Source organism: Lathamus discolor, chromosome 4, assembly GCF_037157495.1.
Source record: "Lathamus discolor isolate bLatDis1 chromosome 4, bLatDis1.hap1, whole genome shotgun sequence".
In the NCBI taxonomy this organism is placed as follows: Eukaryota; Metazoa; Chordata; class Aves; order Psittaciformes; family Psittacidae; genus Lathamus; species Lathamus discolor.
The window spans coordinates 71,681,200-71,695,322 of record NC_088887.1 but is presented as its reverse complement, the minus strand read 5'-3'; the positions used below and the strand labels follow the sequence as shown (position 1 = coordinate 71,695,322).

General features: G+C 36.9%; 1 protein-coding gene across 3 annotated transcripts in view; it reads right to left on the bottom strand.

Moving 5' to 3' along the window:
* NALCN (sodium leak channel, non-selective) overlaps positions 1–14,123 on the bottom strand; it is a 232,860-nt gene that overhangs the window by 147,376 nt on the left and 71,361 nt on the right. For all 3 annotated transcript variants that reach the window (XR_010612326.1, XM_065677983.1, XM_065677984.1), the window contains exons 8-10: positions 4,676–4,818; positions 4,452–4,556; positions 1,612–1,698 (exon numbers count right to left, since the gene is read on the bottom strand). Coding sequence is in view for 2 of the 3 variants with exons in the window: in XM_065677983.1 (XP_065534055.1) it covers positions 1,612–1,698; positions 4,452–4,556; positions 4,676–4,818 (335 nt within the window). In the remaining variant the exon portion in view is untranslated. The remainder of the gene's footprint in view (positions 1–1,611; positions 1,699–4,451; positions 4,557–4,675; positions 4,819–14,123) is intronic.

Genomic DNA, 14,123 nt, shown 5'->3' with positions numbered 1-14,123 from the left:
CTTTCAAGGAAAAAAAAAACACCCAAACCCTTAGAAAATAACTACCACATCTCTCAACCAGAGACTTAATGCATAAAGAATGTCTTTAACGTATTGCAATGGCTTTAAATACATGAACTTTTGGAAGTCTACCATCTTTTTACCTTGGATTGACAGAACTAACAATGCAAGGTGAGATAAATAAAGGTGTTAGTGTTAATTCAGGCTTTCAGACTTTGCTTTCTTTGGGTATATTTTGATCTGTAAGAATAAAACCTACTTTCAGTAGTATCCCAATAAAATAATATTTGAACACATTTCTTTCCTTTGGATTGCTTCCCTGGATTGACATCCAGCAACCTCATAGATTATTGGAAACCCTGCAGATACTACACAAAAGGATGCAGAATGAGAAAAAACCTGCTAATTGAATTGCAATTGGAAGAAGCTGTAGCACCCACTGATGTGTGAGGTTTATGTTTCCTGGAACACAATTTACTGTGTGTTCACACAATTCCTAAAAGGAGCAAGAATGCAATACTATGTACAAAGGCAGACCAGGCAAGTCAGATGATATCTGAACTTCATCTGGAGGAGTTTTCATTGTGAGTTCAGCTATATTTTATCCACTTGCTTGAGACTGTTACTTGAGAATACCACAAATGATATTCCTATTGCTGTCAAAAATAAGAATTAAATTTGGAATTATCAACTAAGAAATATGCTATAATTAAATATATGGCAGTGGTTTAACAAAGCAGAAATATTTGAGAACGAACAGCTTGCAGAGGGGATGAAAGGTGCTTGCCAGTTTAGCGTTCAGCAATGTACATACTGCCAAAAAATACATGTATTTTAGTTTACACATTAAACTAAACATAACCAAAGCTGCCAAAAATAGCAAAATCATGCTATCAGACTGCTGTCATAGATTTGGGTTTCTACTCTGAAGAAACTTTGTTTCATCCAGAAGTAAAAATATCTAACTTGCAAATAAAAACTTGAGCTGCTGTACAGTGTGCTGTAATAAAAAGGGATTTATAAAAATACTCCTTATCTTAGTCTGGATTTGTATAAACAATGAGGATAGAGTTTTACAAACTCTAAGTGTGAATATTAAATCTGGAAGTTTCAAATACTGTACTTACTACTACTTACATGGCTTACTACCTACATGCCTCTTCCCCGTTCTTCTATAAGCTTATTTTTGAGATGGAACAAGAGAAATGAGATACTTCTGTGTTTATTATGATTAGTCATGCTTCTTGGCATATCTTATTTTATTTTGCAGTTAATAAACAAGCATTTCTGTTGTGAATAACTTAAGAATGGAATCAGTTTGTATATAAAGTCTGAGAGATAAAGGATGATTACTTATTTTATATTTAAAATCTAAAATCTTTCTCAAAACAGAACTTTTACAAGGAATGCAGCATTCTAATCTTCTCCCTTTCAGTGTGGTATATCTTTTTTTTTGTTGATTTTTAAGAACATGCCCACACTGCAGAAAGCAATGGATTTAAAGAAATTTATGACTAAAACTTTTGTAGCTATTTTGCAACACAGTCTCCTTATGCCAATATTTGAGTGCCGCTGGTTACACACAGATTTATTAAAAAAGCAATGTCATACCTGTAGACATGCAGGAGCTCTGCCCTGGGGTTTATTCACATCAACAGCCACAAGCTGCCAACCTCCAGCAGCATCTTCATGAAACATCTTGAAAGGGAAGATTGTTGTCAGAAATGTTTTATGTGTCAATAAATACAAGTGAAAAATAATATATTCCCCTTAAGGACCTTCATACGTTTTTATGATAGCTAGTCTAAAATAAGAGGGAAAAGGTTCTTATTGCTACAGAGAAAAACAGAAAGCAACATGCTCTTTTTCCAGCAGTAACAGATTCTGAATTTTACTCAGATAACATCAAACACAAAGTGTTTCTATTAGTTCTAATGTAGAAAGCAATACAATTAATCTCTGATCAGTTTCATTAGACAGTGGTACCTGTTCAGAAAAAAATCCTTACTAAGGTAAACTTATCCTGAGGAAACACAAATGCATTGTGAACACAAAAGAAGTTTCATAGTGCATTTGGAAATAATAGACAACCTTGTCTTTTTTACTGGCAAGATCATTTTACTCCAAGGATCAGACTTTATTTTTGTTGCACTGAGGCATATCAAGAGTAGCTATAGAGTCCTTCTGTACTGTAACCCAGAGCTTATAATTCCTGCAAATAGCTGAATGATACCCAGACTCTAATGATGTAAATGGAAAAGGCTCTCTTGACCCAGCAATATTCACATTTTACCTCTGGAAGCGCTAAGTATAGGCATTTATTTATGTATGTTTTTTCCCCTCAGAAATTAAGACATAAAAATATGCAGACTGCTGGACATAAGGAACAGTTTAAAAACATGTCTGGATAGGATTAACACTGTCCTCAAAAATGTCCTTGAAAGAGAATGAATGGCTTTAGCATTTTGAATTGCAACCTGAGAGTCTGCATGTACTACGTAATGAAGTGTGGTGAAGTTCCCACATCACTCCCACCTTCTCCTGAACACCCAGCACCCAAACAAGTCACCTCAAGAATACAGCCACAGCAGCATGATTGAAGCTTAAAAGCCATCCTGAGAGAGCTCATTAGACTGGGGACAGTATCAAATATGGTTACAGTGCTGCTGAGTCCTTATTTAGCATCTTTGCACCAGAGAAAGTTGTCAAGTCAGCTCAGTCCTGAGTTATTCCTCTTTGTACCATGCTTTAACGGGCAGTGCTAAAGTGCTTTACAGAAACCTCCTTTTATCATTCTCCAGAGACCCCCTTCCTTGACTTTGACTCTTGGACACTCCTTTTTCTATAGGACTACATTTCAGGGTAAGTTTAATGATTTATGAAGTGGGCAAATAAAAAAAGATATTATTTTTTCTCAAGGTTATTTCATGCACAAAACAAGGAAGGTTTTTAACTTTCAGCTGCTGCTTTCAACAAGAAAACCTGCAAGAAATTTTCTGCCTTTCTTAATACAGAAAGAAAAAATGTTTTTTTGTAGTTTAGTAAGCTGGAATCCCTTTGTATCCCACTATGCCAGTGGCTCAACGAAGAAAGCAACCATTTGCTTGTCTGCAGCCAACATGTGCTTTTTATTTTGCATGCTGCAATTTATATTCAACATGTCCATATTCTCTGGCATGATGACATAATTTGGGGAATTTCTTTTATCTTTGAAATGCCTTTATGTTGGCTGCTTCTTGATCATTTTGTTCCAGCTTCTAGTTCACAGTATACCAGTTAAGCTTATACAGCTAAGGAATTTGTCCCATCCCTGAGATCAGAGATGAAATGAATATTAAGTTCCTCAGCCTAAGCATGTGTCATGTGGGGAAGTCCTTTTTTTTTTTTTCTTAGATTTTAAATTTATATCACCAAGTCTGTTTTGACAAAGACATATATAGTGTAGAAATTACTGCTACAAAGTCTATTTGAGGCAGAAAAATGTAACAGCAGGCATTTACATATGGATTACAGGAATATCCAGAGGAATATCACAAAATATTTAATAAATAGCTTTGAAACACTTAAATCCTCTAGCTTAGAGAAAATAAATAATCTCTAGCAACAGAGGTTAGAAATATTTTCCTCATGGGCATGTTTCGCCTATCTGCCTTTCTAAGAGCTTTTCGCAGGCAGTTGGTACTGGTCCTTCTTGTAGAGGGCAAACTGCACTAGCCTGGAAAAGGCTGGCCGCTCCCACGTTCAGGATACACAATATGATAGTTACAACAATGAGTGGGAGAATTTCAATCTCGACCCGTTCGCCCACATTTTTCATACTAGGCCTTTCACACCACACAGCCCACATGTAGCAGTGCCATTCCTATCATGGCTTCTTCCTACCCAGTTTCTCTTATTCAAGGTCCCACTTTCTGTGGCTACCTCTACAGTTAGCATGGCTCTTTCACTGCCTCAGGACCTCATTCCTCCTTGGTCTCAACATGCCCTTCCCAGCTCCAGGACCAGCTTCCCCAAACACTTCAGTTACCCTCTGACCTCTTCCAGCTACAGCTTGCGATTTCAGCTCTTCTTCCTTAGCCCAGAAAGTGATATGCAATAGTCCAGAAAGTGATATTCAGTAGCAACCCTGATTCCAAACTCACCAATGACATGATAAGGAAGCACTATCCTACTCCTACTATTAAAACAAAATAAAATCATAGCAATAACATACGCAGCCATATAGAAAACCATAGTACAGTCTTCTCTATTACTGTTTTTTAAGAAAGCCTAGTTGGATAATATAACCTAGAATTTAATTTTATATGAAAATTCATGTATCAACTTTAAAATATTTGTGGTAACATGCAAAGTCAAATAAATCAGATAACATAGTATTTTTTTATTATTATTCATTCATAAACTAAATCAAATCAAGCCCCCAGAAAACCTTAGCATCTCAGGTGCTTCACCTGGGTGGTGGCAGTTGAAGTAGTACTGCTCCTGGACCCCCACATCTGCTGGAACTGCACTCTAATTTCTGCGAATGTTTCGATGATGACTGCAATGAAAACATTCTGAAAAAAAGAACAGGAACAAATGGCTGACACAAAGCTCAGCAAAGACAAAAGAGAAGAAATTCATTCTAATATGATCTACATTGCAGACAGGTTTAAAAGAACACATTTTTCAGTACCTTAACAAGCCAGGCCAGAAAGAAAATTAAGGTGATGAAATAGAAATATGAACGCCATCGGGGGAAACTGTCGATTGCTCGGTACATAAGGAACACCCAGCCCTCCTGAGAAGCAGCTTCATAAACAGTAAATATGCTTGTGCCTGTCAGAGAAAAAATGAAAATGTTTGGCATTAAGCCCCCCTGAAAGTTCTCAATATCAGCAAACAATAATCTTTTATCTATTATATTTTCCCTTTCTCTAAAGGGTATCAGCTCTCCTCTTTTCCTTCACAGGGAATTTTTCCAGATGAATTTCAACGTTTCTTCCTTTTGCAATTGAATATGAATTGGGTTTGTAACAGATCAGGCTGACTTCCTTTTCTGCCTGGACACACATGGATAATCCTTTAGATGGGTTCACTGACAGCCCACAAATGTCTTCAAAGGCAGAATTTGTCCCTTCCTGTGACTTCAGCAGCACCCATGAGAAAAGACAGATTCCACTGAAACTATTGAGCTGTTTCAAAATTCAGGCCAGTAGCCTAGGTAGCTGCATTAACATACATGTGGTGCCTTAAAAAACATTACAGCATTTTTAAGTTGAACTTCCTACATCATCTGGGGAGAGGAGAAGATGAAAAAAAAGTTATGAAGGACTTATGTGTTCAGAAACTGCTTTTGAATAAAGGCTATCATGTTACTAATTTTAAACTTAAGATTCAAACTCATCCTAATGTCTGAGTTATAAGACGCTTCAGCCAGTCTCCCCTTCCTCATCTCTGCAATAAAAGCTCCGAAATAGAGACTGTGGTTAGGGCTTGTATGACATTCCTGTTTGATGCAATTTTCTCTTCCGAGAAGGAACACAATTAAACTGTGAAATTAAACTGTGAAATCTCACAAACTGCTGTGAAATCACAGAATTGTCCTAAAGCCACCTGCTAGCTCTGCTCCACCACTGCTTCGATCCATGTAGTTTTTATCTTGGATAAAACAGGGAGCGTGAGGAGTGCTTCCCTTAGCAAAACATAGCAGCTGCTAGCAACATGAACCAGCATGATAGAAAGCATGAACCAGCTGGCTATCTGATTCCGTCCACAGGGAAAGGAGGGGTTAGTCAGAAATTCCCAGAGCCCATGAGTTTCCCAAAAATTTACACCAAATCACAGGAACACTGTGCTGCTGTTCTACCACTGAAATTGCAGCATCTACATCGTTTCCTCTGCTAACACAGGCTGGATGAACCTGGAAGTGATTTTGCCTCAGGGAGTGCCTGTTTTGTGGATAAATCTTCACTGATAAAAGAAGACAGGGATGAATGGAATTTTTTCACCTCCTTGATATGTAGGTGTTGAATGGTTAACAAGCTCATGGTGGACAGACAAAAGTGTTAATCCTCTTTGTTAATTTTTCTGGTTATTGGATTCCTTCCTATTTACTGCATATGGTTCTCAGGACCAAGGAACAGAAATAAAAATAAAAAGAAAGAAAAAGCATTCAAGCATAGATAGCAAAACCCTTTCTATTTCTTCAGAAAAGAGAGTGGTCTCTATCAACAGTGAAATATTCATCAGTGATTACTTCATGGGTATTTTGCATTTCAAAAATTCAAAAAGTAATGGTTCAATTACCTAATATTATACTGTTGCTGAACTGATTAAATTATTGAACAAAACAGTGCTGTTGAGGACAGGCAGAGATTAAGGAGAAAAAAAGGAATCTATTAAAAGTTGCTGGCTAGGAAACTGTCATTAGTCATTACCAATGGGAAAATCACAGTGAAGATTAGTAAAATAGAGGGAATGTCATGCAAAGTATTTATAACACATACACTGGGCCATTTGCCACAGTAAAACAATACTGTGAATGGACAAAAATGCACAATTAACCCAATTAAAATAACATGTGCTCGTCTGTGACGCTAAATTAAAAATATGTCTTATATAAAGGGTCCAGGTGTTCTTAAAGCTATTAGAGAGCAATCACCACTAAGAATATACATTCTTACTTAACATATGTGACTTGAAAGTAATAAAGTTTTTGATACTGATGCCAGGAATCATACTGTTAACTATCTCTGTAAATACTGTTTCAACTGGAAACAGAATAAAGGAATGACAGTAAGGGATCCAACACCATGAAATGCGTTGCAGTCAAAAAGAAGAGTAATTCTTAGTTAACATCTGCCTTACTGCAGTTTTTACTCTTTTAAAAGTTACACTTACCATCAGCAACCGATTCTATTTTTTTCTAAGTATTTCTTTAATATTTGACTCCATCCTCCTAAAGCCAATGCCTAAGTTATGAAAGAGACTGTCCTTTCACAGCAGCATGCTCTGTTTTTCTCACCGTGTTCAAAGCCATATAGAGGGAAAGTATCAAAGTTCTAAGTAACGGGGGGATACATCACAAAAAACAAGACATGAAACCTAACTTTCTGCCCCTTTGATCAAATGGCAAAATTCTCCTTTTCCACGGGCATCAGTATTCTATCTACCAGTGACACAGTGTCTTCTTCTACTAGTTCAGAGGGTTTACGTCCTGATCACAGAGTGCTAAGAGTCCAATGGTTAGAGCATAAGAGCATAGGACCTTCTGGAGCTGGTCTAAGAAAAGCAGGAATATGGGTGGAAGGGTGAATGAGGGCTTAGAAACCTTGTTGTAATCTTTTGTCAATGTCCTCAACATTCAGATCAAGATTTGTGCAATCTACCTACAGGCATCAGCAAGACATTTCAGTCATGAAAAAGCTTTGAACCATGAAAAGGGTTAAACACAGGACTATAATGATATTATCTATCAGTTTAGGCATACTGGCATGGGTAAGTTGCTTAATTTCACAGTAGGACTTCAACATCTGCCTCTAGAATATTGTTAAATCTTAGTGAATAAAAATATCCAGAAAATATTTACAATGATTTTCATATTTGTCTCAATAGACAGCTAAATCTGAGTGGCAAGGCAGATTAAAGTCATTTAGGAGAAACTTTCTAATGACAACAGAGGTAAAATAAAGGAATATACTTTGAATTCATTTCCTTTTGTTTGACCTTGTCTAATAAATTCCACATTTTTAGGTTACAATAAAACAAATCCTTTAACCACACTGACAACTAATTAAAACAAGGAAAGAAAACATTTCTCAACACACAGATTAAAACTAAATAAATCCATATCATAATATGTATTAGTCTCAAAAGACTGCTTTTATGCAACCAATAAACACTACTATCTTTGAAAATGGTTTACAGCTGTACACAGTCATTATTAAAAATGAAAGAAAAAAAAAAAAAAGACCACCAGCAAATGAAAGATTTAGTGAAGTATAAGAAAATAGATTGAATCTCACTCAACTTATGCAACATTTTCAGTTGCTTCATACAGTATAGAAGAAAATACAGCAATCAGAAACTAACTGTATCCCTCTTACTAATAAATGTCTAGGTACATTGGCATTCAGCACTGAAAGGCAGGGGGCTTATGCCTTCTTCAGTACATGTTTATTTCAGTTCTACCAGCTGGGAGCATTAGCCTGAAGGTGTATGGAGGAAGTAGTTGCTGTAACACCTAAACTGTTATAATAAAAGAAAGTTCTACTTGTTTCCATGCCTAATCATGGAGCAAAGTCACCTGTCTCTTTGGTGCTGTAGAAATGAACAGAGTACCAGGGAAAAAAGAATTATAAGAGGCAGAGCACATAGGTAATGATTTTCCATTTCCATTACCTATTAGGGGAGTGAAGAAACCTATCCTGACAAAACCCTATCTTTTAAATACCTAAGGAATATAGAAGGTATTTATTTAAAAGAAATTACTTATACTTGACAGAAGAATAATAGCATCATTATGCAGGGATGCTACTTTACATAGTGCATTTTGTATTTATGTATATTTTGTAAATAGGCAAGATTTTATGCTTGTTTCTATGCCTCTGCAACACTACCATCCTCTGTGACATCAGCTCTTGTTATCACCAAGTCATTCTGTGAATGGACATAATGAAAAAGGGAGTGCAATGAATAATGCTGTAATTTTATAACTGCAGAATTAAAGGAGCAGAGCTAAAAGGTCATGTGTAAAATTCACTATATCTGGAAACAGAACCTTTTCGTCCTAACACAATGTGATGCTCTTGCTTCTTGATTCAAAATCTCACAGTATTAGAGGAAAAGAATGCATGGTGGTGAGAAGGTGTCTTTTATTAATATCTTTGTGCTATGTGATTTGTAGGTGTTCCAAGTGACAAACAATGAAAACTAAGCTGAGGTATGCCACCAACTCTAACATTTTCTGCATGCATAATCCATGTCTATTGACTACGTTGGTTTACCATGTCAGCATTCACCCAGTTTTCTTGCGCCTGCTGTGAAACTGATGAGAAAGAAAACCTACAGAAGGCCCACTTTTTATAAAAGAAAAAAAAAGGTAAATTTCTTGATTTTTTTATTATTTTCTTTCTTAGTGAGGAATTATTCGGGCAAGTAAAAACGTTATTGAAAGCCTGAAATCCTACATATTGTCACCCGTAAAATGCTTCCTATGCCAGCCGGTAACAGGCTCCTTTTCCTTACTTTCCAGTGACCACTAGATGGCGATCGTGCATCTCGGGCACATCTGGAACATCAGGCGGAGGGGAAGCCACCACCCTGAGCGCACAGGGCGATAACCGCCCTCTGCGCTCGCAAAAGGATGGATTTTTCTATTCCCCGGCAAAACTAAGCAGCCTTCTAGCCGGCGCTGCTGCCTAATTTAACATTCTTTGTTGTGCTGAATACTGTGCCTTCCTTAAGATGTTTTTGTGAACGCTGTGTCCATAAGGAAATGACCTTTTACTTAGCTATGGAAATGCTACCAACCCTGTTTCTGTCCTTGTTCACTTTCACTGATAAAATCATGAAGCTGAATGTTCCTGCAAGGCATAGATATTCCCACTAACCAGTCAGCTTTTATTTACGTCTTACCTTTCAGTACCAAGGTGTTTGTACAACATTGCACGCAGTCAGAATTTTCCGGCTGGTTTACACTATTGCTTTAGTGAAACTAAAAGGGAGTAAAAAATGCCCGGAAATGCAAGCACAAAGTTGTTAGCACTTCCGGGAAGTAGCTGATACATGGGACAGAAATCAACAAGATCGAATCCTGAACGGCTTCATGGGGTTTCTTGCTTGTCTCTGAGTGAGCGATCCAGTCTATTTTACTCTCCCAAACCAACTCACATCAGTCAGTTTGCCAGCCACCAGCATGAGGAGAAAAAGAATTAAAATGAAACATGCCAATGCTCTGATGCTCTGTTGAAACCTCAACCCCCAGCACCATTTTCCTGTGACTAAGCTGTGGAAAAGACAGCAAAACAGAAACTCTGCAGACCAGGAAAAACACACTGCCTGTCTGAACACAATATTTTAACCCTTGTTAAGTGCAGTGACTTCAAACATAGAGTAATGATGTGTTATTGATTCTTCATTTTGAAAATCTGTTTCATTATGAGATGAAGCTTTCACATATGAGAATAGAGTGCATACAGAGACTGTATGCGTAAAACCATCAATAAGGATATAAGGAAACAGTGCATACGTAAGTGCTAAGATCAATGCAGTTTGTTCTACAGACACAGTAATGGAAAGACGGAAAGTCAGCCAAGTTTCAGAGAAAATGTTGATGGACTTAGCTGCACTGTTTGCAAGTATTTTAGAAATCTGGTCACTGTCCAAAAGTCTTAGCTTACTAATATGAATGTAGCAATGCTGGCATATGTATGGACTGCACAGGGTTAACAGAAGAAACATGGCAGTTCATGCTCAGTTCATAGAATCATAGGATCATGGAACACAGAGGTTGGAAGGGAACTCAAGGATCATCTGGTTCAACCTTTCTAGGCAAAGCATGATCTAAACTAAATGTCCCAGCACCCTTTCCAGCTGAATCTCAGAATTGTCCAACACTGGGGAATCCACTGCTTCCCCGGGAGATTATTCCAATGGCTGACTGTTCTCATTGTGAAAAATTTTCCTCTTGTGACAGGTCAGAATCTCTTCAGCAGTAACTTGTGCCCATTACCTCTTCTCTTTTCCATGTGACTCCTTGTAAAAAGGAAGTCGACATCGTTGTACCTACCCTTTAAATGTACAGTATTTAAATGAATAGTATTTCAAGTTATTTAAAGTATTTAACAGTTACACCACTAGTCTCCCATGTGATAGTGCTCGTGCTCCCTTCTTTAAAAAAAGAAACCTGTTTTACATTTGCGAACAAGTCCATGGTGTAAACAAAGACAAATTACTTTAGAGGTGCATGTTTACAGCTATCAGCCAGACTAACATTTATATTTGCTTTTCTTTAATGCTTTTTTGACTAAAATGCTCCTCAGCTATATATTCACAAATAACAACAAATAGGGATCCAAAATGTCAGCAGAGCTCATAAAATGGCTTTATATGCATAAATACTGTCTGCTTTTTCCTTTTTGTCATTACACAGCTGTAGTGCTAATACACACTCTCTCTTAATAATCACCGGTTTGTTTTTTTGTGACGTGTACAGCAACTTCACAAACTCTACTGGCAGTTGATGAGAGTCTAGGAAATGCTGAGCTGTGAATTGTTCACACCTCTCACACCACTACCTGGAGGCTCTGCAGCACAGTCAATAACTCCCAACTCTCATTTCCCCTAAGGAGTATCTTTAAGGATGCAATTCTTTGTTGATTCCTGGGCTCCCATCCTCAACAGAGCAGGCAGAGCTTCAGGTTGGAACCTGGAAGTAGGATATTGCCATAGTTGTGCTTTTCCTTATCAGAGAATCAAACTGCAATAATACTTACTTTTCAGATCTAGAAACCAAGAATACAGAATCCCTAGGCCTTGGTTAAAAGTAACAAACACTGTGAAGATGGGTCTGCCACCACCTCAATCTTTCCAATTAAATGTCTCTGATTTAAAGTACAGTCATAGTAGATCAAACGACTGCTACAATAAATGTTATGACAAAACTGTGTAACATAAAAAATGTTCAACTGAAGAAACTCTATAATTTATATTAACAAATTCCTTTGAAAATGAACCGTGTTTTCATACAACTGTTATTTCTTCTTTAAAAATATGTTACGTATATAGATGCCTTTAAAACTATACACTAAAAGTGACAGTCCAGAAACCAAATATTCACAAATTGTTCCATTTAAAATTTAATTAACATTTTAAGGGTTATCATATTCAAACCACAAATTTAAGACAGGTTCTCAGTACAGGTATTATGTATTTGGATTGTTATTCAGCCATATATTAAACACTGGGAATGACTACTAAAATCAAGGTAGTGATGAATCCTTTTGTTAGAGAGAAAACAAAGTATGCAAATCGTCCTTGACACAAGGCATGTAAATTCAGCACTGACTTTCATACACTGTCAATCAAAACTAATCGCTTGTTGCATTAACTTTCCTAATAGTTATAGACAGAACAATCTAATTCATTTTAAGTTCAGTCATGAAACAGCAAAGGTACCATGCATCATGGCATGCTTAATTTGTTTAATTAATAAAAAATGTGTCTGCTTTTTAAGATGAAAGAAGTATGGAAGAATAAAACCATACAACATATTCATATAGTAACACTTCCTAATCTAGAGTGATCATGATGATATTTGTTCTGGTTTGGCTGGGATAGAGTTAATAGTGTTGTGGTTTAGAGTTTGGATGAGAATAACGTTAGTAACACACTGATGCTTTAGTTATTGCTGAGCAGTGCTTACACTAAGTCAAGGATTTTTCAGTTTCTTATGCTGCCCTGCCAGGGGGCAGGCTAGGGCTGCACAAGAGGTTGGGAGGGGACACAGCCAGGACAGCTGACCCCAACTGGCCAATGGGATATCCCACAATGAAAAGAGAAAATCTTCATTTCCTGAATGGGAGAAAGGAGCTATATGATTGCTGTTGCATGAAAACCCAAATGATACTCACTCAATGACCTGTTTAGCTATTAATGAGTTAAGTGCTTCCAGGTACCTTTTATGTGCTACTAGCAGTAAGATAATTTACTTACATTGTTGATGCAAGAGAGAGGTTTGCCCACTAGCCTAATATGTGCAGTTAAGAGAGGAGGCAGAGACAGGAAGAAGTGGCTTAGTGTGCTGATAGATCACTAAACACCACAGCACCTTTGTGAGATAAGTATGTTGTTAATTGTAGTTCAGAGAAGGCTCAGTTAAGTTAGAAACTTCCCTCAAACAACAACATAATAAATGTCTAAGGTGACACTATCTTAAAGATTTCTGATTTTAAAAGAGCTGGGTATCAAAAGAGAAATTGATTATTTTTTTTTTTTGTTTTGTCATAAGAAACATACATGCATGTCAACAAGAATAGGGCAAAACTTTCTTTTTTTCTCTCCTTCAGGACAGGAAAGGTTGAGTTCTTTTATTCTTGACTGTCTTAAAGAAAAGTGTTTGCACGACCAGATTTCTACTGATTATCAAAAGAATTCTTGGAAGACTAGCACTAATACACTAAGCAGCTGGAAGGTCTATTTGAAGATGAAAATCAAAACTTTTGCCAAGAAAAAAACTGTATAAACTGCCAGCTAATTTTTTTTGGGAGACTACTTTCAAAGTTTTAATATTGTCTGTTTAAACTTTGTTTTCGATATTATCTTCTTCTGCAGAAATCCTTTCTGATCTTTATGGACTACTGAAAACAGTTCAACACACCCATAACAGAAATTTCCTGGATTTATCACTGTTCAATCAATGTTGTTTTTCCCCCAGATGCACCCTCTCTTTTTTCTCATCATCAAGTTTACCTGCAAAGGTGTTCATACTTTGTGTAGGTGTATGTCAACTCTGTCCTTTTTCTCGAAGCTGCTTTCATTTCTTATAGACTTACGATATTTCACATATTTTTCTTCAAAGCTTTTGGAAAATGTGGCATTTTGCACTGAGCCATGTGAACATGTGGTTTGAAAAAAAGAAGGACTGTATATGGAAAAAAAGTCTTTTGGCATTGTTCACTGAAGCAGTTTCCCAAGAAATACAGATCGGACCTACTCCCAGAAATATTTTATCAAAGGATAAGATAAACAGACCTCATTTTCCATATTAAATTAATTTTCAGTTGGCGGAATGAAATCAGAGATTTTAGGTTTGAAGATGCAAACAAGTGACATGCATAAATTCGGGGATGACTTTCTGCATGCCATTTACTTCACAGTGACTACCTCTTGGCCAAAACTTCACCTTAAAAAAGACCTCTAGAAGACCTTCCTTTCACGAAGTCAAAGGGTGATTATCTATAACATAGTTAAGAATAAAAGCATACATAAGGACAGTTACTGCTGAACCTCATAAACACATCTTGTTAACCTCTGTAACATATCTGCAGGTCCTACCATGGCTTGGGTAGAATTTTATATCATTACATTATGTCCCCATATTTTTTCAGAACAGGAAACAAATCATGACCCTAACTTGGAAG